The sequence below is a fragment of the Staurois parvus genome, unplaced genomic scaffold (genome assembly GCF_062004578.1).
Source record: "Staurois parvus isolate SC_StPar_1 unplaced genomic scaffold, SC_StPar_1.0 ptg000149l, whole genome shotgun sequence".
NCBI classification, from domain to species: Eukaryota; Metazoa; Chordata; class Amphibia; order Anura; family Ranidae; genus Staurois; species Staurois parvus.
The window spans coordinates 3,988,929-4,016,838 of record NW_028317945.1 but is presented as its reverse complement, the minus strand read 5'-3'; the positions used below and the strand labels follow the sequence as shown (position 1 = coordinate 4,016,838).

Genomic DNA, 27,910 nt, shown 5'->3' with positions numbered 1-27,910 from the left:
GTCATTACCTTCTAGCTTGCCAGGATGGAGTAGTGCTGTAAAGAGGATGACAGTAGATGAATTAAAAAGTCAGATTTTGTTACTTATGCTATTTATGCGTTGAAATAAATATTTTTAAAGGTGTATCCAAATCATGACCCTTCATATGATTGTTTATATCATTGTACAGCTCCGTATCTTTGACTATTTCTTCAGTGACTGTTATATATATATTTTGCTCAGGAGCTTAAATAGCACAGAGTGTGATGGAGGCTGCACCCCACTTCATCTGGCCTGCAGGAAGGGTGATGTTGAGTGCATTCAGGAGCTAGTAGAAGACTGTCAGGCTCGGCAGGACATAGCCGACTTTAATGGAGAAACCGTGTTCCACTATGCAGCTCGTCAGAATAACCCTCATGTTATTGAGGTTAGTACATTTGTGCTGCATTTTGAAAACCTTTATGTTACAGTTTTACTTTTGGTATGTTTTACAGTGCTATTTATGTGGTCTCTAATTATATCTAAACCCTGAGGCTGAATTAATCATTTTTGCCTGATGTGCTTTCTATTTAAATCTATGGGGATGCATCAAAATGTATATCAAGGCACATTGTAATGCACTTTATGTTGCACTACAACACAAGACACCAAGTATCTCTTCAAGCCCTTTTCAGCCATGCTTCCAACACTGGCTGTGTGTCATTCATTGTTCACGGCAGGCTTTCTGATGGTGAGTTAATGGAACATGCCTCTGTAGTGCGTATTGGCAAAGCTGCTTTTATAGTCTCCCTTTAGGAACATGTGACAGGACAAAAAAAGCAGAAGTACATTTGGGAGACACTTAATAGCAGGAAGTGCACAAACCTTCCTCATAGGATTATCACCAGATATTATTTTAATTATTTTATATTAACATCTTAAAGCTAGATTTTAGTGATTTGGCTTTATTTTTACTTTTAATATCCTTAAAAATCACCTGTGTCCGTTCCTGAACATATTTGTAAAAATCTCATGCCTGTCCATGCTTTGTCTTCTTATCTCTTCTCATGTTCTGCATTTAACCTGTTTTCCACACACAGATCTTGTGCTGTACGCCAACTATTGGAATTAACCATCTGAGTAACAGCAAAGAGACTCCACTGCACGTGGCCTGCCGAATGGGCAAATCTGAATCAGTACTGGCATTGCTGCGTTGCCATGCTCATTGTGATATTGTTGGAAAGGATGGATACCCAATTCATACAACCATGAAATATGCAATGAAAGGGTAAGTTAATTATGTATAACAAGACAGCAGTCAAACTAAAAGTTCTGAATTATCTTTAAAAGAGAAGTTTAGCCAAATCCTTTAGCTATACTGCTCCTGTGGAACACAGGAATGCACAACTTTACAGTCCGCAGTCACCCAAATACCTGGACCAGCAGCTGGTTCAGCCATGGAACTGCACCACTGAAAGACTGAGCCAGTGTCTCCCTCCCCTCTACAGCCCAGTGCTCCAGTGAGCGCTGAAGGGACAGAGTAGAGAGCCAGCGACTGACAGTCATACGGAGGGGAAAATAATTATTTGCTCCCCTGCAGATTTTGCCCACTTGATATGAAGGGTCTATAATTTTTATCATAGTTGTATTTTAAATGATAGAGACAGAAAATCAACCAAAAATCCAGAAAAAACACATGATACAAATGTTATAGATTAAGTTGAAGTTCAGTGAGTAAAATAAGTATTTGATCCACAAGCAAAACATGACTTAGTACTTAGTGGAGAAACCCTTGTAAACAAGTACAGAGGTAAGATGTTTCTTGTAGTTGGTTACCAGGTTTGCACACATCTCAGGAGGGATTTTGGTCCATTCTTCTTTACAGATCTTCTCTAAATCCTTAAGGTTTCTTGGCTGTTGCTTGGCAACTCAAAGTTTCAGCTCTCCCCATAAATTTTCTATAGGATTAAGGTCTGGAGACTGGCTTGACCACTCCATGACCTTACTGTGCTGCTTCTTGAGCTAGTCTTTTGCCTCGGCGGTATATTTGGGTCATTGTCATGCTGGAAGATCAATCCATGACCCATTTTCAGTGTTCTGGCTGAGGGAAGAAGGTCCTCATCCAAACGTTTACAATACATGGCCCCGTCCATTGGTCCCTCAATGTGGCAAAGTCAGCCTATACCTTTAGCAGAGAAACCGCCCCAAAGCATAATGTTTCCACCTCCGTGCTTGACTGTAAAGATGGTGTTCTTAGGGTCATAGTCTTCATTTTTCTTCCTCCAAACACGGCGAGTTGAGTTAATGCCAAAGAGCTCAATTTTGGTCTCATCTAACTACAGCACTTTCTCCCAATCCTTCTCTGAATCATTTGAATGTTCATTGGCAAACTTCAGATGGGCCTATACATGTGCCTTCTTGAGGAGGGGGACCATGCGGGCACTGCAGGATTTCAATCTATGGCAGCGTATTGTGTTATCAATGATTTGTTTGGTGACTGTGGTCCCAACTGCCTTCAGATCATTCACAAGCTCCTCCCATGTAGTTCTGGGCTGATCCCTCATTTTACTCATGATCATCCTTACCCCATGAGGCGAAATCTTGTATAGAGCTCCAGACTGAGGGAGATTGATAGTTATTTTGTATTTCTTCCATTTGCGAATTATTACTCCAACAGTTGTCTCCTTCTCACCAAGCTCCTTGCTGATGGTCTTATAGCCCATTCCATCCTTGTGCAGGTCTGCAATCTTGTCCCTGATGTTCTTTGACTGCTCTTACCCATAGTGGTGAGGTTTGAATGGAAAAAAGAGATTCTGTGGACAGGTGCCTTTTGTACACATAACACGTTGCCATTAGGAGCACCTTCTTAAATTGACAGAACTAATCTGTGTACCACATGAGCATATAGCCAGTCTGTGGGAGCCAGAATTATTGTTGGTTGGTAGGGGATCAAATACTTATTTTACGAGCCAAACTGCAACTCCACGTATAACATTTATATCGTGTTTTTTCTGGATTTTTGGTTGATATTCCATCTCTATCATTTAAAATACCTATGATAAAAATTATAGACCCTTAATTTCATCGTAAGTGGGCAAACTTACAAAATCTGCAGGGGATCTGCATCGTAAGTGGGCAAACTTACAAAATCTGTAGGGGATCAATTGAGCAATTGGCGTTCTTTGATCACTCAGTTCTCAGTGCAGAGGCAGCAGAGGCCAGATGCAGCATTAGATTAATGCTGTATCCGCCTAGCTGAGTATACGTTTTTTTTGGTTTTTTTTGTAAACCCTGAACTTCCATTTTAATAGCCTATTTAAAGTAGTATTAATCACACAGTTTAATTTACATTGTCCTTCTCTTTATTTGGAAGATGGCACTGTATTTATTTTCATAGAAGCTCCATTCACACTTGTGCGACTTGTCATGTGACTTTGGACGCATAAAGTTGCATGACAAGTCAAGCCCATTGTTTTCAATGGCACCCATTCGGATCTATGCGTCTTAAAGTCACAGTTCGTTGGAAAAGGTTCCTGCTCTAATTTGATTTTTGACTGGTAGTGTGACGTCAGATCAAAGTTGCACTGGAAATCTTGCAGTCGCACAAATGTGAATGGAGCCTAAGAAAGGAGGGAGGGCATGGGCTGTCATTATCTGGAGTGTATATGCCCACATGTGTGACTCTATAGTCATGTGAGCTGCAGAGAAAAGAAAAAGGAGGAAATGAATAGCTTAGAAGGGAACTGAAACTGGAGCAAGTTTAGTAGATACCAACAGCTGATCTACACACTCTTAGGCTGCTTCAGGTACACAGAGAAGGATGGAAGGACAATGAACAGCAGGATCAACCAGGTTTTTTGCAGAATACAGAAAACGAATCCCATAGTGACTGAGTATGAACAGTATGTAATATATCATATACTGACAGTTTTTAATTATGTGGGTTTAATGATGCTTTAGCAATGACATTTTATCACAAAAGTGTTATTATTCTTTAAAGTGGGAGTAAACCTCCAATGGACATTTGTTCCTACGGGTATGCTTAAAATAAAGCTTACCTGCAGGTACAAGGAATAGCTCCTAAACCTGCACCGTTGAGGAGACATTCATTATCCCTGCAACTGGTGACGTTGCCGACGCATGTGCTCTGAAGGAAGGGCATATCTGTGCTGTTCCTTTAGAGTTCTGTGCTGCGGCCGAAACTCCCACATGCATGCACGGGAATGACATCATTATGGCTCGGCCAATCAACCAGCCAAACCCAGAAGGAAGACTGGGCGAAGAAGGAAACCCTCTGAGCATGCAATGCATACTAGCACATTTTGACATTACATTGCAGGGAGAATATTTACTACCACATTAAGTTGCTCATACATAAATGCCAGCTCTAAAACCATAATTTCAATACATCACATGCTTTTTTAAGGTGTCTGAAAGCATGCACAAAATCAGGTGCATAGAGGGGAAGGATGAAAAAAAAAAAGACATACAGTATTCCCAGTTTTTTTTTTTAGATATGTGATCTGCCAATCTTTGACAGCCAATCATAAGCTAGTCTTAGAAGTGGGCACATGTTAACCACTTGTGACCTCTGATCATTCACAGATTTCACACGTAGTAAGCAATGATGTCAGCTTACTACTCTTCGTGTGATCACTGATTGGCCAATCAGTGATTACATGATCGGGACCTCACACAGGAGGTCCCATACAGCGATCAGTGTTCCACTGTGTCCGGAGGACACGGCCACCCGACCCTGCACTGCTCCTGTCCGGCCGTTTATATACATGGGCCGGACAGGAGCAGTGCAGGGGCGGGTGGCTGTGTCCTCCGGACACAGTGGAACACTGATCGCTGTATGGGACCTCCTGTGTGAGGTCCCGATCATGTAATCACTGACATCATTGCTTACTACGTCTAAAATCTGTGAATGATCACAGAGGTCACATGGTACAAGGCTATTCACAACAGCCTTGTACCATGTGACAAGCTGTGACCAATCACAGCTCACACAGTATTTGTCAGGGATCACGGCGCCGGAATCCTGCATCACGGCGCCGTCCCCCCGCGCATGCGCACTGGCGGCGAGCCGCGGCTGACAGGACGCCGCGCATGCGCAGCAGAGAGTCGAGGGCGCGCCTCAGGCGTCCAATGACAGCCGGGGGCGCGTCCCAGCCAGCCAATGACAGTGCAGGGCGCACTATTTAAAGATGCCCTGCACTGTCACCCATTGCCGCAAGGTCTTATGTGATCCTGGATACCTGCTCCTGTTCTGTGACCCTGTTTTCGACCCTGACTACGCTGCCTGCCCCTGTGTTTGACCCGGCTTGTCCTGACTACTCTGCCTGCTCCTGCGTTTTGACTCGGATATCCTGACTATTCTACGGACTGATTTACCTGGCTGACCCTGCATGTGACCTGACTACTCCTTGCCCGCTGATTTGGTACCCCGCTTACCCCCCACGGAACCACTATCCGTGCCACCCTGCTGGGGCCGTCATCCGCCTCATATCTGGCTCTCCCGGTACCTACACGCATCCCCGGAGGCCTTCCCAGCCGCTGGTGGGCCCGCCCAGAGGTCGTGACCTGGCCCGGGACTGTTTCAAGTCCATCCCCACCATCAGGGGCCCTGGTGAAGGCACAGCCCGGGCTTAGACCCCACGCTCTGGGTTGGTCTATCAGTTGGCAGCCGGAAGGCTCCGCCTGGCGGATCATAACAGTATTTCTCAATGGCTGCAAGAATGCAGCTAGAGAGGAGAAATGATTGCTTTTACAGCCTTTATGGGTGTAAAAGCAATCCGTGTAAAAAAAAAAATAAATCATAACCCCCCCACAAGTAGTACAGTGTTCACTATGGTGACACTGTACTGCTAGGTTGACAGTATGTAAAAAAACAAAAGCATAAATAATAATATAAAATAATAATGTAAAAAAAAAAATTGAAAAATTAAAATTTTTGGATCTAAACTAATTTGGGATTTTTTTTTTGGTAAAAATATAACTGAATACATTTTGGCCAATATTTATGAAGACTGATTATTTATTTGCAAGAAAAACACTTTTTTTTTCAAAATAGTTTAAAATTTTTCATTTATATAGCAAAAAAAATTTAAATCCCAGGGTGAATAAATACCACCAAAACAAAGTTTTATCTGTCTCAAGAAAATGCTAAAAAAATTCATATGGGTACAGTGTTGCATGACCGCGCAATTGTCATTCAAAGTTTGATAGTGCTGAAAGCTGAAAGTTGGCCTGGACAGGAAGGGGGGTAAAAGTGTCCGGACATGAAGTGGTTAAATTGTATGTAAAGATTAAGCTCACTTTCTGCCCTAGAGCAAGAACAAAACTCAGAAAAGTAACCAGGAGAAATCTCCTGTTTGTCAAAGGGACAGGTGCCCTTATTGGAGGATTTCCCCTCCCCTCCTTTTCTGTGACAGCTCTAAACCATTATTATTTACATCGTCTTCTGTATTCAAGACAAATTGATAGCACATCTGTCCAGCAAGGACATATACAGCAGTAAACCCCTGATAGGGGTTTATTATTTCATCAATCTATCCAAAACTAAAATAAAATTTACATTGACTTGAAATAATGCTGGCTTTTTGAGGCAACTACAGGGGGTTAATGTACTAAAGACAAATAGACGCTGTGCTTTGCTAGTGTAGTTGCACTCTTTTTCCCCAGAGCTTAGTGAATGTGGTGAAGCTTCACTTTGTAAAGACTACCTGATCAGGTGCAAGGAAAAAAGAAAAAAAAACAAAACGGCATTTTTGCTTGCACATGATTGGATGATGGAAATCAGCAGATCTTCACCATATACAATTATATTCTGTATGTTCCCCATGCTTCCAGCTTTTACAGTGGTGAACAGAAAGCATCTGCTAAGGAACCTGCAGAATCTGACATTTCTGGGAGTATTGGATTCCTGATCCCCTGAAACACTCGGTGTTTTGATGCACCGGCTCATTTGACACTACTCTATCCTGTAGTGATGTACTGTAGAAGTTGGCAGGAGGAACCACAGTGTGCATTGTGGGACCAGAAATTTGACTCTTGATCTTGCAGGATCTTTGGCAGGATGTCTCTTCACTACTGCAGAAACACAACTACTGAGTAATATCACGTGTGTGTCTGTGTGTTTTGTAGTTGTGTATGTCTCAAAGTAATATATCCCAGAAAGAAAAAATGATTTGTCGTAGCATACAGAAATAAGGAAACAAATTACCTGTATATACTAAAGGTGGCCACCTAATTTTTTTGATCTGGCTAAAAAGCATAAAAATACTTAGCTATCATCTATCGTCATGAAGAATGACAAATATCCTGTTAACTAAACCTCAATGTGGGCTGAAGCATCAATAATGAAAACTGTGGGACCCTTCAGACTACAAATATATAAAAATCCAAATAACAATCTTTAATAAGAACCACACTAATATTATTTGTAAGAAAGCTGCAAACGCTAAAAGAAATTTGGGCTGTACACCTGGCAGCAGAGTGGTGGGTCTTCACAGAGAAAATCCAGTAATAAACTTAAAGTGGTTGTAAAGGCTCAGTTTTTTACCTTCATGGATTCTAAGCATGAAGGTAAAAAACCTTCTGTGTGCAGCAGTGCCCCCTCAGTACTTACCTGAGCTCCATCGTGATCCAGCAATGTGTACGGCAGCCTTGGCTGAGCCCGGTCTCTGTCTCCTCATTGGCTGATACAGCAAGCTGGTGCCATTGGCTCCTGCTGCTGTCAGTCACGGCCAGTCAGCCAATGTGAAGAGAGAGGGGGCGGAGCCAAGCCACAGCTCCGTGTGTGAATGGACACATGGAGCAGTGGCTCGGGAACACGCCTGCTCGGGTGCTTCTATAGCAACCTGCATGCTATGGAGGCACCCAACAAAAAGGAGGAGACCGGAGTGCCGGCAGGGGACCAAAGAAGAGGAGGATTTTGGCTGCTCTGTGAAAAACCCCTACACAGAGCAGGTAAGTATAACATGTTTGCTATTTAAAAAAAAAAAAATTACCTTTTTATTTTGCTTTAATTACTCTCCATGTAAAAAAATAAATAAATTAGAGAATATCTGTTTGTATGGAGTAGATAATGCATCAGGATTTTTTTTTTTAATCTGTAAACTCTTTATTGCAAAATAGAAGAAAATAAAATCCAGAGTAGGCAATAAAATTTGTTGTAAACATTCACATATACCCAGTGAAATTACCAGCCTCAGGTGATGCATAGAGATGAAACAAATCCTCATATATATATATATATATATATATATATATATATATATAAGTTGTACCTGTTTATCTGCGCCTCTCCAAGTTTATTCAAAGTCTAGAATTTATACAGCTTGTCTGAGCTTCCTGAAAGCAGGGGGCGGGGAGTTGAAGTTACACTCTGCAGAGCTCAGTGGGAGCTGATTGGAGGGAAAGGACACCCTCCTCCCTTCACACAGGAACAGAGCAGAGGCTGTCAATCACAGGCTGTGTGCTGGAGTTACCTCCCTGTCACCTTTTTACCTCTTGATGTCCCAAACACATGTCAGAAGTGACTCATGCAGATAGCAGAGGAATGAGGCAGCAGAGAGAAATGACACATAGTTCTCTAGATTGAGAAAAGTACACTGTAGAAGGATATGCTTTGCTCATATTTCATGTCTGAGGTTTACAACAACTTAAGCCAGCAACAGTAGTATAGCAATACCCAGTATTCAGTATGGAGAGAATGCAATGCTCAGTTGTCTATCTAATAACCAAACTATAGCATTAATAAGAGGTACAGCAAAGACTGGGTACAGTAGTGTCTATTCAAGTGGGACAATTTATCATTTTGTAGTAGAGTTAAACATGTATGTCATTACAGGAAACTATGTAGTACAAGGTCAATTGGAGAAAGACCAGGGGTATTTAGCCACCCATCCCACATCATTTCAAATTTACTGGGGCAACCATGATAAATAAGATAAAGCGTTCATAGCGTAGTGTGGTACCCACATGATGTATTCATTCATTGGGGGTTGGGGGATTCTCAGACTTCCAGTGTTGTACAATAAGGGCTTGGAATAGTGCCCTAGAAATAGCCTCCCTTTTATGCGTGGGACCACATCATCTAATATTCCTAAAATACATTGCTTTTTGTGTAATTTAACGGGAGTTTAAAAGCTCTGTTTATGGTATGTACCACTAAAGCCCAGTATATATGCAGCTTGGGGCAGCGCCAAATCATGTGAATTAAATCCCCAAAGTGATTGTGGTCATGCAGACCATATTGAGATTGCAAAGTAGAAAAGCAAATAAGTTTGCCCCTATCGAATATATGGTTTAAATGGGTAATCCTATACGCCTGCCATTTTATTACATATCGAAGTATAGCTTGTTCTGGGTAAGTGGCTTTCAACCATATAGGTCTATCTACAGTATAGCCCACTACCCATTGCATTTGTGCAGATTTGGCCCAAGTCTTATGCATGAGTTTATATGCAAGTAGTGTTTTATTAGGTTTAGAAAAGTGTTGGGACTCCAAGCTAGCAGAGTGAAATACTGAATAACAGCTAGGGTAGAGTCCTCTGACACAGACCCCCTACTACGTGCTGCAATTGAGCCGCTTTGTAACATAAACAGGGGTTTGGGATTGCTATGCTTAATCAACCCCCCCCCCCCAGCTTTTGGCCGTTGAAGATGCTCAAGCTTGATCCTAGGCAGATGGTGCCTCCCTAAAAGTGACCTAAAAATGGTATTGACTGCAGAACATTTTCAGTGGAATTACTACAGGAGTATTATACAGGAAATACAGCAGTTGGGGCATAATGATCATTTTTTATAGTATTAGTCCTGGCAATCAGAGGCAACCATTATTTGATCCAAAGGTTAACTTTTGTCTTGAAAACTTGAGAAGAGGGGTATGATATTAAAGTGTTACTAAACCCACAACAGTAAAATCAGTCTGTATATGCAGTAAAGCATGCTTGTTATACTCACTGTGGAACCTAAGGGATTAATCTTCTGCATTGTGTAAAAATGTTGTTTGATCATTTCTTCTGTGCGCCTCCTCTTGTTAAAATGACAACCTGATACTGAATCCGTAGTTCCCCCCCCCCCCCTTATCTCCAGTGTCCCCCCTTATCTCCTTATAAGACATATCATGTGGAGTCATTCTACACTTTCTCAGTTTGGTGTGTATTGCTAGAGAGGGTTTTTTTTTGGAAGGGGGGGAGAATGCATGTGTTCAGTTTAGGGCCAATCAGCACTGTCCAGACAGAGGTCAGAGGTTCTGTATCCTCCTAGAGCAAAATGAAAACTCCTCCTACAAGCTTTAACCAGTGCTCAGCTGGACACTGATTGAAGTCACAAGACTGCTGTAGCTGCTGATGAGAAAAGGTATTTAGCAGTTTAGATTTACTAAAATGATTGCATTTCCATGTTGTGTGTTTTGTGGGAGACCAGATATAGTGAATGGTGATATTAGCAGGCATTAGGAAATGTTGACTGAATTCTTGGTAAACAACAAATAACATACTTGTTAAAACATATTATTTCTCTGAAGATGTGCAGAAGCAATTCTGGACTTTACATCCACCCAGGCCCATACTGAAGATCCTCGATATGGGGCAACTCCACTTCATTGGTCAAAAAACGCTGAGGTAGAGTATCTATGTCCAAGGGCTCCCATAATTCTTATACGTCTGAACAGACACTGTTTTCTTTTACAAAAAGCTTTATTGAATAATAAGCAAAAATAAACAGACAGTCGAAGCAAAAATTCAATGACCAACATTTACATATTACAATAAATGAAGGGAAGCTGGTGTAAGGCATGTATCGATAAAAGCATAATCTGAAAAGTTTATATAGGTGCCCTGAGGGAAGGGATGGGGAGGGAGGTTGGGAGGGAACGGGTAACAGACCTTTGTGGGTCAATGATAATGTAAACTCTAAAGGGAAGTTTTGCTACATCAACATTATAAAAAACAGGAGAGGCCCGAGAAGAGGTTGCATCAAAAAAAAAACAGTACATATTCATGACCTAGAGTTTAAAAAGAAATCTAGATTGCATAAATAGTATTGCGGAAGTAGCGCAGAAAACAGTAGGCACAATCCGTAAATTATGTTTAAGGACAGAGTAAACAGAAGAGTAGAAAAAGACAAATAGTAGAGAGACATGGACAACACACACACACACAAAAAAAAAAAAAAAAAAGGGAGGGAGGGGCTCCGGGGGGGTCACAGCAGAATCCATCCTCATATCGATAGAAGGGACTGGTCGAATCTCGAGGGCTGAGCTATATCCAGCCAGGGACACCATATCTGCAGAAATTTTGTATGGGTATCCAACAATATGGCCGTCAGTTTTTCATTGACCATTATGAAGTTCATCCGATTTTTGACAGCCTCAAAGCTAAGGACAGGAGTCTTCCAAGCCCTCGCAATCATCAATTTAGTTGCCATAAATAAATGTGATGCCAGCTGCCGTTCAGAGCGGAGAAGGCCCTCTAGTGGTTTAAATAGAAGCGCTTCATATGGATTACGTTTGATGTCTGTATGAAGAATAGTGCGGAGGAGGGCATACACCCTGATCCACAACCTGCTTACCTTAGGGCAAGTCCACCAGATGTGGGCCATGGTACCCAATTGTTGGCATCCCCGAAAACAAACCGGGGAATAGGTAGGGATAAAACTAGCTAAACGGGCAGGCGTATAATACCATCGGTATAGAATTTTGTAGGCATTCTCAAGAATAATGACATTCCTGGAACACTTAGATAATGTTTGGGTCATGTGCTGCCAGTCTTATTGATCCAAGGTTCCCCGTAATTCCGACTGCCAACGCTGATGATAGGAACGAACCGGAGGGGTTCTAGAAGATATAATGGAAGAATAAATCAGGGAGATCAGACCCGGAGCATGAGGTCTATGTCTACACTGGCTTTCAAAAGGGGATAGACGATAAGGTCCTGGATGTGTACGTATTAAAGTATGAATAAAGTGACGAAGTTGAAGATAACCAAAATGTTCTCGGAGGGGAATGTTATAAGAAGAACGCAGAGTGTCAAAGGTAATTATTCTGGTGGGGGATAGGAGTGAGTGAACATCATAAAAACCATGCGCCTGCCACCAGACAAACTGTCTAGGGTTATCCCTACCCGGAGGGAATAATGGGTTATGCAATAGACGTATCAGAGGCAGGTGAGGAGAGATAAGGCCAGCGGAGTATTTGACAGAATCCCAAAGACGAAGCGAAAGTGTCAGTGTCGGGCTAAGGGTAGATGGACGTTGGGAAATAGGGAGCCATGGCAAGGAGGGGAGCGGTATCGGGTGAGAGTCCATCATACCTACTACAGCCCACAGGGGGAAATGGTGAGATGCATGAATATGAGCTAAAGGGGCAATGTTAGCCGCCAAATAGCAAGACTGGAGATTTGGAACTGATAATCCGCCCGCATTCCGCCGTGCAAATAAGATATGTTTGCTAATTCTGGGTCGAGAGGAGCCCCAAATAAAGGACAGAAGTTTTCGCTGATGTATACGCAATATATGCGAAGGTACTGAAACTGGCAGAACACGAAATAGGTAAAGTAGTTTAGGGAGATAAGTCATACGGATTGCATTAATTCTGCCGAACCATGATAACGGGAAATGAGACCAAGAGGACAAGAGTTCGGTCAACTCATGAAAGACAGTGGGGAAGTTAGCCTGATACAGTCCATCATATGTCAGGGTAAGCTTAATTCCTAGATATGGTAAGGCCGAAAGCCATTGGAAGGGGAACGTTTGCTTCAAAGTAGTCAAAAGTGATGGTGGGAGGGTAACTGACATAGCTCTTGATTTAGCTGGATTGACATGTAAACCTGAGAGGGTGGCAAAGGAATCAAGAACTGCAAGTAAATTAGGCAAAGTAATCCCCGGATTCGAAATTGACAATAATATGTCATTCGCAAACAACGACAATTTATGTTGGGAGCCTGCCACATCAATTCCCTTAATATCAGGATGTATACGGATTGCTTCTGCCAACGGTTCCAGGGCTAAAATAAAAAGTAAAGGGGAAAGTGGGCAGCCCTGCCTAGTACCTCTGGCAACCGAGAACGTAGAAGACTCAAATCCGTAGTATCTAAGCTTCGCTTGAGGGGATGTATATAGCGAAGAGATCCATCGTAAGAAGGAAGGGCCAAAGCCAAAACGATGGAGGACTGACAGGAGATACAGCCAGGATAAAGTGTCAAAGGCCTTATTGATGTCTAAGGATAAGAGCATCATATCGATTTTACGAGTATGGGCTAAATGTTGCAGTTGTAAAATACGTCTGATAGCATCTCCGGCCTGCCTATGGGGAACAAATCCCACCTGGTCCTTTTTAATCAGACGAGAAAGGAAGGAATTCAATCGAGTAGCCAAAATCTTAGTAAGAATCTTCATATCAATATTGATAAGAGAAATAGGCCTATAATTAGCCCAGGAAGAATGGTCTCGATCCGGTTTAGGGATCATAACCACATTAGCAGTTAAAGAGTCCGGGGAAAAATTCGAACCTCCCTTCACCGCATTAAACATAGCGGCAAGGTGGGGAGCGAGCACATCAGCTAATTTCTTATAATATAGTGCCGTGTATCCATCAGGACCTGGGCGTTTGCCCGTTTTCAGTTCTGCTATACATTGTAAAACCTCAGATACTTGGATATTACAGTCCATCAAATCCTTATGGGCCGACGTTAAAGTAGGTAAGGGCAACCTAGATAAAAAGTCAGAAATAGACTGAGGGTCGGCCCGGGTGGGATCAGAGTAAAGTTTAGCTAGTCTGTGCCGGAACTCCTCTAAAACCATTACTGGGTTGCTCGTAAGAGTATTGTGACGAGTACGTAAAGATATCGGTTTGGGGTGTTGCGCAAAAGAACGCAATCTACAGGCCAACATAGAGTCTGGTTTGTTAGCTTTGCTATACCACTTCTTCTGGCGAGTCCAACGTAAGGAGCGTTCAGCTTCATCTGTTAGGCACAGATCCAATTCTAAGCGAGCCTGATCCAAGAGTCTACGATTTGATGGGGAAGGTGACTGTTTAAACTGGGCTGACTCGGAAGCTAACTTCGATTCTAACTGACGTTGCTTAAGCTGTCTTTCTTTCTTTTGCCTTGAAGCTATATGGATAATATGTCCCCTAAGAACTGCCTTGTATGCTTCCCACAATGTTACTGAAGAAGAGACAGAACCCGAGTTTAATTGAAAATATTCCTGAGACTTACTATGTAGCTCCATCTGAATCTCCTTCAGTGAAAGCAAGGAGTCATTCATTATCCATGAAGAGAAGGTCGGCCTGCAAAGGAGAGATCGACAGACCACCAAAATAGGCTCATGGTCTGACCATGGGACTGTTAGGATAGAAATAGAACGAACCAAAGAGAGGTGTTTACGTGAAACGAAGGCATGATCAATTCTAGAATGAGAATGATGGGGATGTGAATAATAAGTGTAGTTTTTCCCCTGAGGATGAAATTCACGCCATAAATCTACCAGGTCATGGGTAGTTAACGTCCGTGCAAAGGACTTCGCTGATGTGGAAGGGTCAGAGTGCTCCGCTGGATATTTATCTAGTGCAGGGTTTAACACTAAATTTGAATCCCCCGCCATCAGAAGCGTACCCCTTTGATGCGTGGCCAGGAGAGAACATAGATGTGACAGAAAAGGTCCAGGGTTGACGTTAGGAGCGTAATAGGACATTATGGTAACCTCTATTCCATGGATCGTACCCTGGAGCAGAAGGTATCTGCCATTGGGATCAGCAATACGCTTCACACAGACAAATGGAGTTTTACTATGGAAAGCAACCAATACACCTCTCTGTTTAGTGGGACCAGTAGCTTGAAATATCTGAGGGTAACGTGCATCAAAATATTTTGGGGCAGAAGTAGTGGAGAAGTGGGTTTCTTGCAAACAAGCAATGTCAACTTGGCGAGCCCGAAGAAACTTAAATATCTTTACCCGTTTCTGTGGAGAGTTCATCCCCTGGACATTCAGCGATAACCAGTTCAACGACATGGAAATCTAAAAGGAAGGAAGATAAAATCCGCCACGATCCCCGAGAGCCCTGGAAACAAAAATTTGCAAAAACACAAGACATACATGACAAAGGACAAGGAGAAAGAAACTAAGAAGAAAGGAGAGGACAAGAAGACCTCTAATATACAAGCAAGATATCTGTAAATCATGGAGAGTGATTCAAACAATATAGTAATCACCTGTGGGTAAAACATCCACATAAAGGCTAGGTAGCTGGCGGGACAGAAGACCAGACCGCTAGCCAGCTCGAAGGGGGACACGACCATCCACCGGAACAACTCGGCATTGATATAGAATATATAAACATTATACAAACAACTAAGGCTAATACACCTGTGAATAGGCAATCCAAAACTCGCGGGACAATAAAGATCTCAACCAATCAATGCAGAGAAAAGTAACATCCACTCTTGATTGGAAGAGATAAGACACACGGAAATATGAAATCCCTGAACAAATCTAGACTCAAGTCCAGAAAGTGGCAGCAAAAAAAAGAAAAGAAAAAAATCCACATGGGACTAAGCTACATACTGGCGGCCAGCTTCTAAACATCAGGTCGCAGAGATTTCCTGAAAGCGCTGGGCCTGTAGGGATCGAAGAGCCTGTGAACCGCTTTAACTAGGAGGAGATTTATGCGAAGACTGGGAATTTTGATGACGCGTAGGTATTAAAGTCTCCTCACTCTGGGATTGTGGCAACTCCAAGTTGAGCTCCCGAAAGTGACACCGGAGATTCGCTGGCAAAGAAGCTTGGAATTGACGACCTTGAAAGGAGAATGAAAGCTTGAAAGGGAAGCCCCATCTGTACTTGATATCAGCTGACTGAAGAATCCGAAGATAAGGTCTCAGGGAATGACGTTTGGCAATTGTGACTGGGGACAGATCCGCGAACAGATGGACAGAATGACCTTGAAACTCCAAAACCGAACGATTCCGAGCTGCCTGCAGTGGACGTTCCTTAGTGCAATAGAAGTGGAATTTAATAATAATGTCTCTGGGAGGACCCTCCGTGGGCTTAGGTGCTAGAGCTCTATGGATACGATCAAACTCCAGACGTTCCATTGGAATCTCAGGGGCCAGCTCCTGGAAAAGAGCAGTTGCAGTGCCCTGCAGATCGGTGATTGACTCTGGGATTCCGCGGATGCGGAGATTATCCCTGCGAGCTCTATTCTCAGCATCCTCCAACTTATCTTTCAAAGTATTCAGCTCAGCATGTAGATCCTCCACTTCTTGTTCGTGACCCTCCAAGACTGTAGTTGCCAGATCCATGCGTTGTTCCAACTGATGGGCGCGGAGACCCAACTCTTTTAGGCCTCTCGCCAGGTCAGAAGATAATTTACGTGAGGCAATAGTAATCTCCTCTCGCACTATAGCGCGAAATTTGTGTAGTAAGGCTTCGGGATTATGTTCAAGAGGATCAACCATCCCCGACGGGAATTGCCGCTGACTATCACCATCAGACTCCGGGTCTCCTGGAAGTTGGGTGTTATCATCAGGCTCAGGCGGGCTAGGTATCAACTTGGCAATGTGGCCCTGTGAAGGGGATTGCTGTTTGGCCCGGTGTTTAAGTTTAGTGCGGGGAGTACGGTGCATTGCCGAAAGCGGTCCACGGATTTCCAAGTCGCCCCCAAACTATTGAAGTGTTATGTTAGGGTGTAGAAGCCCAATGGCTGAGATGAATGTCTCGGTGGCACGGCCCAAGGAGGTCACTCTGGCATTTCCCCCTTGGTACGTGTACGTGTCCCCCACCGGGGAGGTATTCACAGAAGGTTCAACATAATGCTACAGTCAGTGAAAGATAGATGGTTATGGTATATAGGCCAGGTATGCAGACTGTGTATAGGTTGCCAAAAAATATCCCAGGCACCCCTGATTTATCCACTGGGGAAGGGGACTATGCAGAAGGATGCCGTCCCCCATCCAGCACCCGTCCTGTAGCAGGTCAGACCTCCAGTATCCTGCCAGGATCCTTCAGGGACATAGTATAGTCCACCAGGCCACCAGGAGGACTATGGGAGCCCACCCAGCCTGCCCCAATAGCTGACCTGACTCCAGAGGTTGGCGGGCAAGGCGATAGTGCTGCAGTCCGGCCGCTCCGGCGATCCGCTCCGGCCGCGGATCTAGGAAACACCGCGGCTTCACACGCTGCGGTAGGCCTCAATCCGCCCCGCGCCCCAGATGCTCAGAGAAGGGGCAGAGCAACTCGACACCCCTCCTCAGATGTCAGGTAGAGTCTGGGCAGCCGGGGATCCTTTGTGGGCAGCCTCCGTACCCCGGATGGCAACGGATGGAGGATCAGGGTGCCGGAGCTTCAGAAAGAAGCGTCTGCTCCCGACGCCATCTTGGACACGCCCCCCCTGAACAGACACTGTTTTCATTGCTCCTGAGTGCATCCAGTAACCCACAGTTAGACTGTATTCACACCTGAGCATTTTTGTGTATTTTTTCACACATTTTGTTGCGTGTTATTATGCACATTTGCAAACGTTTGTGCGCGATTTGTTCGGGCGTTTTTCAGGATTTTTGAGTTCTGGCGGTTTTGTGTTAGCCAATAGAGAAAAATTAAATCTGTGACATCAATTGTTGCTATTCTTTGCCATGCCAGAAAAATGCTCTTGGTTGCGTAACAAACGCTAAAGCGCGATTCGCGTGTGTCTATGTATTTCTATGGGAATGAAAACGTGCCAAAAACACATCAATCTGCCTAAATAGAGCTACAATAGTAGCTCCCAAACTTTTCAGGAGTTCTGCTTCAGACGACTCCAGGGAGTAGAGATGTGAACCATCTCCATAGAGTAGTATTGATTTCTTTATCGTACATCACGGGACATAGAGCAATCTATTCATGCCTATTTGGGTTATATTCCACCTATAGGTGAATAGACACTGGGCGACAAATCAGAGAGGAAGTCCTCCCCTATATAACCCCTCCTACACAGGAAGTACCTAAGCCTCGCTGGATATTGGGAAGAACCCTCAAGGTTCTGCCTGTAATGCAGCCTTACGGTACATGACCCTGCATAACGGAACCCTATGCAGTATAATACTGACTAAGGCGCTTTCCGGTGGGGTGCTGTACAGGTCCGAGGCAGTGCCCCCACATTATGGGGACCGAGTCCTTGAAGGTATGCATGATAAAGCCCGCCATGATGGGTGAAGGTTGGACTCTTGTTATGATTCAGAGTCCTGCAGCAGGAATGGTAAGTTTACCTTGGCAGCATATCTTTGAAAAATCTGACTGGTTATTCTTCCGGTGGCCACTGACTTGGGACAGTGTGCTGTTTGGTCTGGCCAAGCCATGTTTTGTGTGTCTCTCTAAAGCAGTGTTTCTCAACCTTGTTTCAGTCAAGGTACCCTTTATATTTATGGACAGTTCCAAGGCACCCTTTAAAATCACAGACAGTCTTGAAGCTCCCCATTCTAAATGTAAAAAACAATTATTTATATAACACAGCAACATCCACACATGAAGGACACCGAATGTTAGAGGTGATTAATTATTCCAAAGTAAATACACTTTTGCACACTGGTGCTGACTAGTATTCCAATGTTTCTCTTCTCCTTCAGTTTTTCTCCATCACTGCACTAATGTGACCCCAGGACTGACAGAGGAACAGGGAAGGGTCAAACAAAGATGCTGTGCAGGCAACCAACATCCTCCTTATCAACTGATGATGTCATTGGTTGTCAGGACACCGGCAGCTAGAAGGTCGTAATGGTGCACACTGAAACCTGTGGCTTTGTGTAACGAAAAGGCAGACTTGTTCTACCCGCTGGCTTGTATATAGGTTTTAGGCAATTTTTAGACATTTTGCCACAATACTTCTGAGGAAACCTCAAGGCAACCTGTTTGAAAAAGTGTACTCTAAAGGATTACTGGGCTGCAGTTTCTCCTGCAGCCACTAATGGCCATAGGGCCGCTCTCTATGACCTACACTGATGCAGTGGAGGAAGGAAGTAGATGGGCAGCCATTTTAGCTTGTATTTGTAGTCCCATGTGGCTGGCAGTTTGTGAGGCTCCAGAGAGGTAGCAGAGACACATAGCAGTCTACGACTGGATGATGACGTATGAGTATTTTCTTGGGGAGTTACATGACCAGACAGGACACGATTATGTGCTGAATTTGTCCATTAGTCTGCATATTCTCTGTGTACTTGTACAGCTGGTTGCTGATACGCCCCTGCTTGGGTTCAGTGCACTTATTGGAGTTATATCTCTAAAATAGCTTGCATCTGTCCTACAGGAGCTTCCATTTAGACTTCACTGAGGCAGCATAAAGGCTGCATTCAGACTGTTTGGCTAGTCTTGCAAAGCTAGTATGGGGCCAAGTGCAGTTGATTTTGACACAGTTTGATGATGCTATACGCTTCTAGAAAGCAGAGCGGGGCAGGTGTAGCATAGTATTACATTATTGCATGCATACCTGTGTAATTATTGGCTTTATACTTATATAAACTGTACATGTGTGTGCAAAAATTGTATGCTTATACTTGCATGGCATGAACTGCATACATATACAGGCATGAACCGCATACATATACAGGCGTGAACCGCATACATATACAGGCGTGAACCGCATACTTATACAGGTGTGAACCGCATACTTATACAGGCGTGAACCACATACTTATACAGGCATGAACCCCATACCTATACAGATATACAGGCGTGAACCGCATAGTTATACAGGTATGAACCGCTTCCTTTTTACAGGCGTGAACTGCATACATATACATGCATGAGCTGCATTCCGGTACTTGCATGAAATGCATATTTGAATGCTTGGCATCCCTGTGGGACTGTATAATTAGGTTTTGCCAAATATAGTTGCTACATTATTTACCTGTTACATGATTAAAAGGTTCCAGAAGGGAGATGCAGGTGCACCACCCTCAGGTCCAATGGACTTGCGGGATAATTTGGTGATATTCACATTTTCTGATAGACCAGGGGGGATCAGGTGTGTCAGGGTCACTGTCCTGGTCTGGCATTGTAGCTATTTTTGGTAGGTGGAGCTGCAATGGACTGTGGCTACATTACCCGAAATACGCCTGATCTTGTCTGAGCTCGAAAACTAAGCTTTTCCCCTTTAGAATCTGAGGTTGCTGTGTGTTGAGAAGTATCTCGGACAGAGGATGCTAGGGCAGTCTCTGAGGTGATTCGAGACAGTCGACACGTTTGCAGGCCCAAAATCAAGCAAGGTCATGAGATCTATGTCAAGGCACTAGACATGGGTCTAGACGTCTTTCTGTTTTGTATAAGGTTGGTCCTTTTTAGTGGTAGCTTCTTTTCTAGAGACAGATTTCGGGGGTCCATTGTCCTTAATATGCATATCTTTGTGTGCTGATTTTTTTCATGTCCGTCTTGGATTCTGCATTGTGCAGTAAAGATTCTTCATTTTTTTGTTTCGAGGCACTGATCTTTGGGCTGGCCACAGCCCCCTAAGTGTTCACAAAGCTCCTAGCCGGTGCCGCGTTTGCTAGGGTCACAGGGGGGTGTCAGTCTTACAACACCTTGATGTTCTTTTGCCCAGGGAGCAGTCAGTTCCAAGCTTTAGAGCGAGATATAAGAAGCATAAGGTATCCTTCAACAGGTCTCTGCATGAGGAAATGGTGTCTACATTGAAACAGGTTTCCTACTGTATCTACGGATCTTCAGATCTTTTGTGGAGGAACATTCTATCTGTCTGGTTCATGAAGGTCCAAGCATTGGATTGCTGGAGAGCTTTGTTCCTGGGGTATTGCAGAGTCTGAATTGGAGGAGGTTTGTTCAGAATCTGATGAAGAGGTAATTTTCCTTCTATTGATAAGAAAGATAGTAGCCACCGATGCCAGTCTCTCTGATTGGGGGGGGGGGCTGGTTTGGAGGTAGCTACAGTTCAGGGGACTTGATCTCCATAGGAGTGAAGACTAACCATCGATATCTTGGGGCTTTGGGCAGTGCACTTTGCTCTGGATTATTGGACAAACCAGTTGCACAGGTTGTTCTGACAATCAGCAAACTACAGTGGTTTATATAATCCACCAGGGTGGCACCAAGGATCGTGTGATTAAAAAAAAAAGGGGTGGGGGGTCACCACCTTCAGTCTGGGGCAGAATAGTATTTGCTGTCTCTATCAGCAGTACATATTGCAGGTATAGGAAACTGGCAAGGGGTTTTCCCTAGCTATCAGCGGCTGATACCGGCAGGGTGGTTCCTGCATGCCGAAACATTCTCAGGAATCTGCCGGCGTTGGATTGGATCTACAGACTTCCAGGTTTTACGACAGGTTGTGTCCAGGTCAGGAGATTGTGTGTCGGGCAGGGGACGCTCCTTGGACATTTCCGGTCCACCCAGACCTATTGTCCTGCGTCCAATAATGTATCCTGCTTTATGATAGCTAGGATCGAAGGCTGTGCTAATGAAGGCCAGGTCTGCAAGGATTGGGGTGTCATAATTCCTGTTTTTCTGTACTGTTGAGCACCAGGAATCTGGCTTCAGGGAGCTTCCATTACAGGACCTGTAAATCTTATTTGTCTGTTGTGAAGCATTTTTCTTTTTCCTTTCAGGAGGGGAAATGGAATTGATCTTAGATGCCATTTAGGGTCAGATTTCGGATCTATGCATTTTTTCCCAGAGATCATTGTTTATCACTTCTTGAGTCCTACTTTGTATAGGATGTAACACAGATGGTCCTGTCTGTCAGGTCACCCTGGTGTCCTTGGGACCTGAACTTGATCTTGGCTGTTCTTACGGAGGCCACCTTTTTGAACCAATTCAACAAATGTAATCTTTTGACTCCGAAGGTGGTTTCTTTGATTACTGTCACTTCAGCAGGAAGAGTGTAAGAGCTGGCAGCTCTTTCATGCAACAGCTCGTTCTTGGTCTTGCAAAATGATGAGATGATGTTGCATCCTCATCCATGTTCATGTCTAGAGTGATTTTTAGTTTTCACTTAAATCAAGACAGTGTTTTGCCTTTCTTATTTTCCTAGTCCACAGTTGGCAGGGGGGAAGGTCGCTGTATACTCTGAATATACTTCAGATGGTCAGGATTTACTGGAGTTTGGCGGCACAATTCAGGATTCCTGGTTGTGCTGCCAGAAGGGCCCAGTAAGGGTGGCTTCTAGGTCAACTTTTTCTTGTTAGATCTGCCAATTAATCATTCAAGCCTATAGTTTGAAGGATAAGGTCCCACCCTTTTGGGCGAGAGCACACTCTACCAGTAGTGTGGGGGCATCTTGGGCAATCCGCCATCAGGCATCAGTTTCTCAGGTTGCAAGGCTGCTACATGGGCTTCGGTTCAGACATTCACAAAGTTCTACCAGGTGAATGCCACAGAGGATTCTGCCTTTGGCTACAGTGCCTTGTGAACAGCTAAGTAGGGCTTGTGGGATTGTTGGCGGTAGCTATCATGGTGTCACCCTCCCCTCAAAATGTCTTTATTTCTTTGGGACATCCCACATAGTCATGAATAGCCTGATTTGTGTCCTGTGATGTACGATAAAGAAAATTGGATTTTTTCTACATACTTACCTGTCAAATCCATTTCTTGGAGTATATCACGGAACACAGAGGTCTCTCCCCTCTTTCTGGAATTTCATTGCTTGCTACAAAAACTGAAGTACTTCCTGTGTAGGAGGGGTTATATAGGGGAGAACTTCCTCTCTGATTGGTCGGCCAGTGGCCATTCACCTAATAGGTGGCATTTAACCCACATAATCATGAATAGCCTGCTCTGTGTCCCGTGATGTAAGGTAAGTATGTCGAAAAAATCCAATTTTTTTTTTCTCCATGAGTGTTTTGGAGCTTCGAGGTTCGTGCTACAAAACGCTCAGATGTGAATAGAGCCTAACATTGCTTAAAGTAATGCATGCTGCATATTGTGCTTCAGGATATAGAAAAAGAATCAGGATGGATATAGTTTTGTAATTGCACTGAGAAGCATCAGTTTGAATGACACCAGAAGCAGAATTGTTTTAGTGAAGAGACTGGCAAGCATGTCGGTTTTCCATGCTGTGTTGGACTAAAAGCTTATACTACTCTTTGTGATTCCTTGCTTTGAGGTATATAATTAAAGAGGGACTCCTGGTAGCTAATAAAAAATTTAGTCCAGTCATGTATAAATAAAAAAAAACAAAAAAAACCCCCCATATTTTAATCTGTATTGCTAGCATGGGTACCTAAGCGGATAATACTCTTCTAAAGCCCCTGATCAACTGCATTCGTGTGGAAAGACGAGGGGTCATTACTCGGGGCATTATTGCTTAGAGGGAACATGCTTACTGGAGGGAAGAGCACAAGAATGACCTCATCCATATACTGCTACTTCTCCTTTGTGACAGGCTGTTTTATTTTTAACCAGTGTGTGTCAAGCTGGATGTTGTACAGTGATACCTCGGTTCACGAATAACTAGGTTCGCGAACAGAAGAGTTCACAAAAATTTGCTTTGGTTCGCAAACTCCGTTCCGGTTGACGAACATGAGCCACGGCCATCTTCCCTGCTCTGATGTGTGATAATGACTTTCTGTAGGCCAGATCGCGGTCACAGACAGACACTGAAAGTGTACTGTGAATACACTTACAGTACTGAGAAGCTTTTTAGTGTGCTTTTTAGCACATACTGTACAGTATGTACACACTTGCTGTAAAGCTTTTTTGTGTGCTTTTTAGCACATACAGTGAGGAACAGAAGTATTTGAACACCCTGCGATTTTGCAAGTTCTCCCAAATCATGGAGGGGTATGAAATTCACATTGTAGGTGCATTCCCACTCTGAGAGACAGAATTAAAAAAAAAAAATCAGGAAATCACATTGTATGATTCTTAAAGAATTTATTTGTCTTGCAATGCTGAACATAAGTATTTGAACACCTAAGAATCAACAAGAATTCTGGCTCTCAAAGACCTGTTACTGTGCCTTTAAAAAGTCCACCTCTACTCCACTCATTAATCTAACTTAGTAGCACCTGTCTGAGCTCTTTAAAGACACCTGTCCACCCCACAGTCAGTCAGACGCCAACTACTACCATGGGCAAGACCAAAGAGCTGTCAAAAGACATTAGAGACACAATTGTGGACCTCCACAAGGCTGGAAAGGGCTACGGGGCAATTGCCAAGCAGCTTGGTGAAAATAGATCAACTGTTGGAGCAATTGTTAGAAAATGGAAGAGGCTAAAGACAACTGTCAGTCTCCCTCGGACTGGGGCTCCATGCAAGATCTCACCTCGTGGGGTATCACTGATAAGAAAGGTGAGGAATCAGCCCAGAACTACAAGGGAGGAGCTGGTCAATGACATGAAGAGAGCTGGGACCACAGTTTCAAAGGTCACTGTCGGTAGAACACTTCGCCGTCATGGTTTCAAATCATGCATTGCACGGAAGGTTCCCCTGCTCAAGTCATCACATGTCCAGACCCGTCTGAAGTTTGCCAATGACAATTTGGATGATCCAGAGGAGGCATGGGAGAAAGTCATGTGGTCAAATGAGACCAAAGTAGAACTTTTTGGTCTAAACTTCACTCGTCGTGTTTGGAGGAAAAAGGATGAGTTGCATCCCAAGAACACGATCCCTACTGTGAAGCATGGGGGTGGTAACATCATGCTTTGGGGGTGCTTTTCTGCGAAGGAGACAGGACGACTGCACTGTATTAAGGAGAGGATGAATGGGGCCATTTATTGTGAGATTTTAAGCAACAACCTCCTTCCCTCAGTCAGAGCATTGAAGATGGGTCGTTGCTGGGTCTTCCAACATGACAACGACCCGAAGCACACAGCCAGGATAATCAAACCACAATCTCTGTAAATCCCCAAAGAAAAGTAAATCTTTCACCCTTGAAAGTGCAAATAACATAAACCTTTTCTATAGCCTTCCCTAAAACTCAAATCATACCCCTCATTCCCAATATATCAAAATGTCCATAATAAAGTCCAAAATTCAAAATCGTCCACACTATCCAATCTTCCAACTGTGAACATTTTTTTTAATTATATCCGATTCTTCACTCCAATCCAAGATACCTCAAAAGAAATAAACTAAATATAGTGCATTATCTTTCACAATTAATATTATGTGGTATCATGCAAAAACGCTGGTGATGTAAACCATAATATAAACAATATTAAAAATCAACACGTGAAGTGAAATCCACACAACTCCACTAGTGATCTTGTGAAATAATCACTCCAATAAGTGAAATACAATAAATTTACAATATGTGATCAGTGAAAAAGTGTATCAAACCAGATAAGTGCCACCACTCTGCGTTAGGATAACATACTATTACCCTCTTTCAGCTTGCACAGGCGTTTCATAAATCCCCATATACCAGATGACTTTCCTCTTAGGGGAATATGCAGATGGCTTTCCTCTTATGGGAATATGCAGTGGGATCCCCCGTTCATCATACAGCAATAGGCAGTGGGATCCCCATTCCTCACAAGGCAGAGAAGAGCAAACTCAGTGGAGTATATGTATAAAAATCACAAATTTATCTGCTTACAATTTCAGTAAAAACCATCCATCCTATGCTGAGTCCATCCTATGCTGGGACCATCTCCAAAATGGGTGCGCTGCTCCTTCCGGTTTTGCGTCTGACGTCACGACCCTAACGCGTTTCCCTTGAGAAAAAGTCGGAAGTGACGAAACACGTGAGTCGTGACGTCAGACGCAAAACCGGAAGGAGCAGCGCGCCCATTTTGGAGATGGTCCTAGCATAGGATGGACTCAGCATAGGATGGACGGTTTTTACTGAAATTGTAAGCAGATAATAAATTTGTGATTTTTATACATATACTCCACTGAGTTTGCTCTTCTCTGCCTTGTGAGGAACGGGGATCCCACTGCCCATTGCTGTATGATGAACGGGGGATCCCACTGCATATTCCCATAAGAGGAAAGCCATCTGCATATTCCCCTAAGAGGAAAGTCATCTGGTATATGGGGATTTATGAAACGCCTGTGCAAGCTGAAAGAGGGTAATAGTATGTTATCCTAACGCAGAGTGGTGGCACTTATCTGGTTTGATACACTTTTTCACTGATCACGTATTGTGAATTTGTTGTATTTCACTTATTGGAGTGATTATTTCACAAGATCACTAGTGGAGTTGTGTGGATTTCACTTCACGTGTTGATTTTTAATATTGTTTATACTATGGTTTACATCCCCAGCGTTTTTGCACGATACCACATAATATTAATTGTAAAAGATAATGCACTATATTTAGTTTATTTCTTTTGAGGTATCTTGGATTGGAGTGAAGAATCAGATATAATTAAAAAAAATGTTCACAGTTGGAAGATTGGATAGTGTAGACGATTTTGAATTTTGGACTTTATTATGGACATTTTGATATATTGGGAATGAGGGGTATGATTTGAGTTTTAGGGAAGGCTATAGAAAAGGTTTATGTTACACAGCCAGGATAACCAAGGAGTGGCTCCGTAAGAAGCATATCAAGGTTCTGGAGTGGCCTAGCCAGTCTCCAGACCTAAATCCAATAGAACATCTTTGGAAGAAGCTGAAACTCCGTGTTGCTCAGCGACAGCCCCGAAACCTGACAGATCTAGAGGAGATCTGCGTGGAGGAGTGGGCCAAAATCTCTGTTGCAGTGTGTGCAAACCTGGCCAAGAACTACAGGAAACGTTTGACCTCTGTAATTGCAAAGGCTTCTGCACCAAATACTAACACTGATTTTCTCAGGTGTTCAAATACTTATGTTCAGCAGTGCAAGACAAATTCTTTAAAAATCATACAATGTGATTTTCTGATTTTTTCTTTTAAATTTCTTCTCTGAGTGGGAATGCACCTACAATGTGAATTTCAGACCCCTCCATGATTTTTAAGTGGGGGAACTTGCAAAATAGCAGGGTGTTCAAATACTTCTGTTCCTCACTGTACTGTACCGGACATCTAGTATGGCTCCAAAGAAAATTCAGAGCAAGCATGGTGGTCAGGAGACAGTGCGGAGCGGTAAGGAAGGTGAAAAGAACGTGCAGAGCAGTAAGGAAGGTGAAAAGAACATGCAGAGCGGTAATGAAAGTGACAAGAAGGTGCAGAGCAAGCATGGTGGTAAAAAGAATGTGCAGAGCGGTAATTAAGGTGACAAGAATGCGCAGAGCGGTAATGAAGGTGACAAGAATGTTCAGAGCAAGCATGGTGGTAAAAAGAATGTGCAGAGCGGTAATGAAGGTGACAAGAGCGCAAAGAGGGGTAATGAAGGTGACAAGAATGTTCAGAGCAAGCATGGTGGTAAAAAGAATGCGCAGAGCACTAATGAAGGGGATAAGAAGGTGCAGAGCGGTAAGGAAGGTGACAATAAGGTGCAGAGCAAGCATGGTGGTAAAAAGAATGCGCAGAGAGGTAAGGAAGGGGATAAGAAGGTGCAGAGCGGTAAGGAAGGTGATAATAAGGTGCAGAGCAGTAAGGAAGGTGACAAGAATGTGCAGAGCGGTAATGAAGGTGACAGGTGACAAGGACGTGCAGAGCAAGCATGGTGGTAAAAAGAAAGTGCAGAGCGGTAATGAAGGTAACAAGAATGTGCAGAGCGGAAATGAAGGTGACCAGAATGTGCAGGTTGGCGACCGAATTTGGTTCACGACCATGTTTGTAGGAGTCAGAACGGATTAACCTGATTTACATTGAACCCTATGGAAAAATTTGCCTTGGTTCGTGACCAGAGTTATGGAACTAATTAAGTTTGTGAACCGAGGCATCACTGTACTTTTTAAAACAATGAGTAGGTATTAGGCAGCTGTGGACTGCCTTAACGGAAGGACATAAGTGTCAGTGTTTTAACCAGGAACACTGAAACCCCATGGCTGGAACCTGGTATTAACAGCTGCTGCCAATGCTGCTGCAATGATGAGTTAACTAAGTGTGTGAGTTGACCATTTTCGGGGGACTGCTGTCCTGAGATAGTGGAGTTGTC

The 27,910-nt window shown here is 43.5% G+C and overlaps 1 protein-coding gene across 2 annotated transcripts in view; it reads left to right on the top strand.

Annotated features, from left to right (window-relative positions):
* PLA2G6 (phospholipase A2 group VI) overlaps positions 1-27,910 on the top strand; it is a 95,650-nt gene that overhangs the window by 19,813 nt on the left and 47,927 nt on the right. For both annotated transcript variants that reach the window (XM_089674259.1, XM_089674258.1), the window contains exons 4-6: positions 223-406; positions 1,059-1,246; positions 10,496-10,592. In XM_089674259.1, coding sequence (XP_089530385.1) covers positions 223-406; positions 1,059-1,246; positions 10,496-10,592 — 469 coding nt within the window. The remainder of the gene's footprint in view (positions 1-222; positions 407-1,058; positions 1,247-10,495; positions 10,593-27,910) is intronic.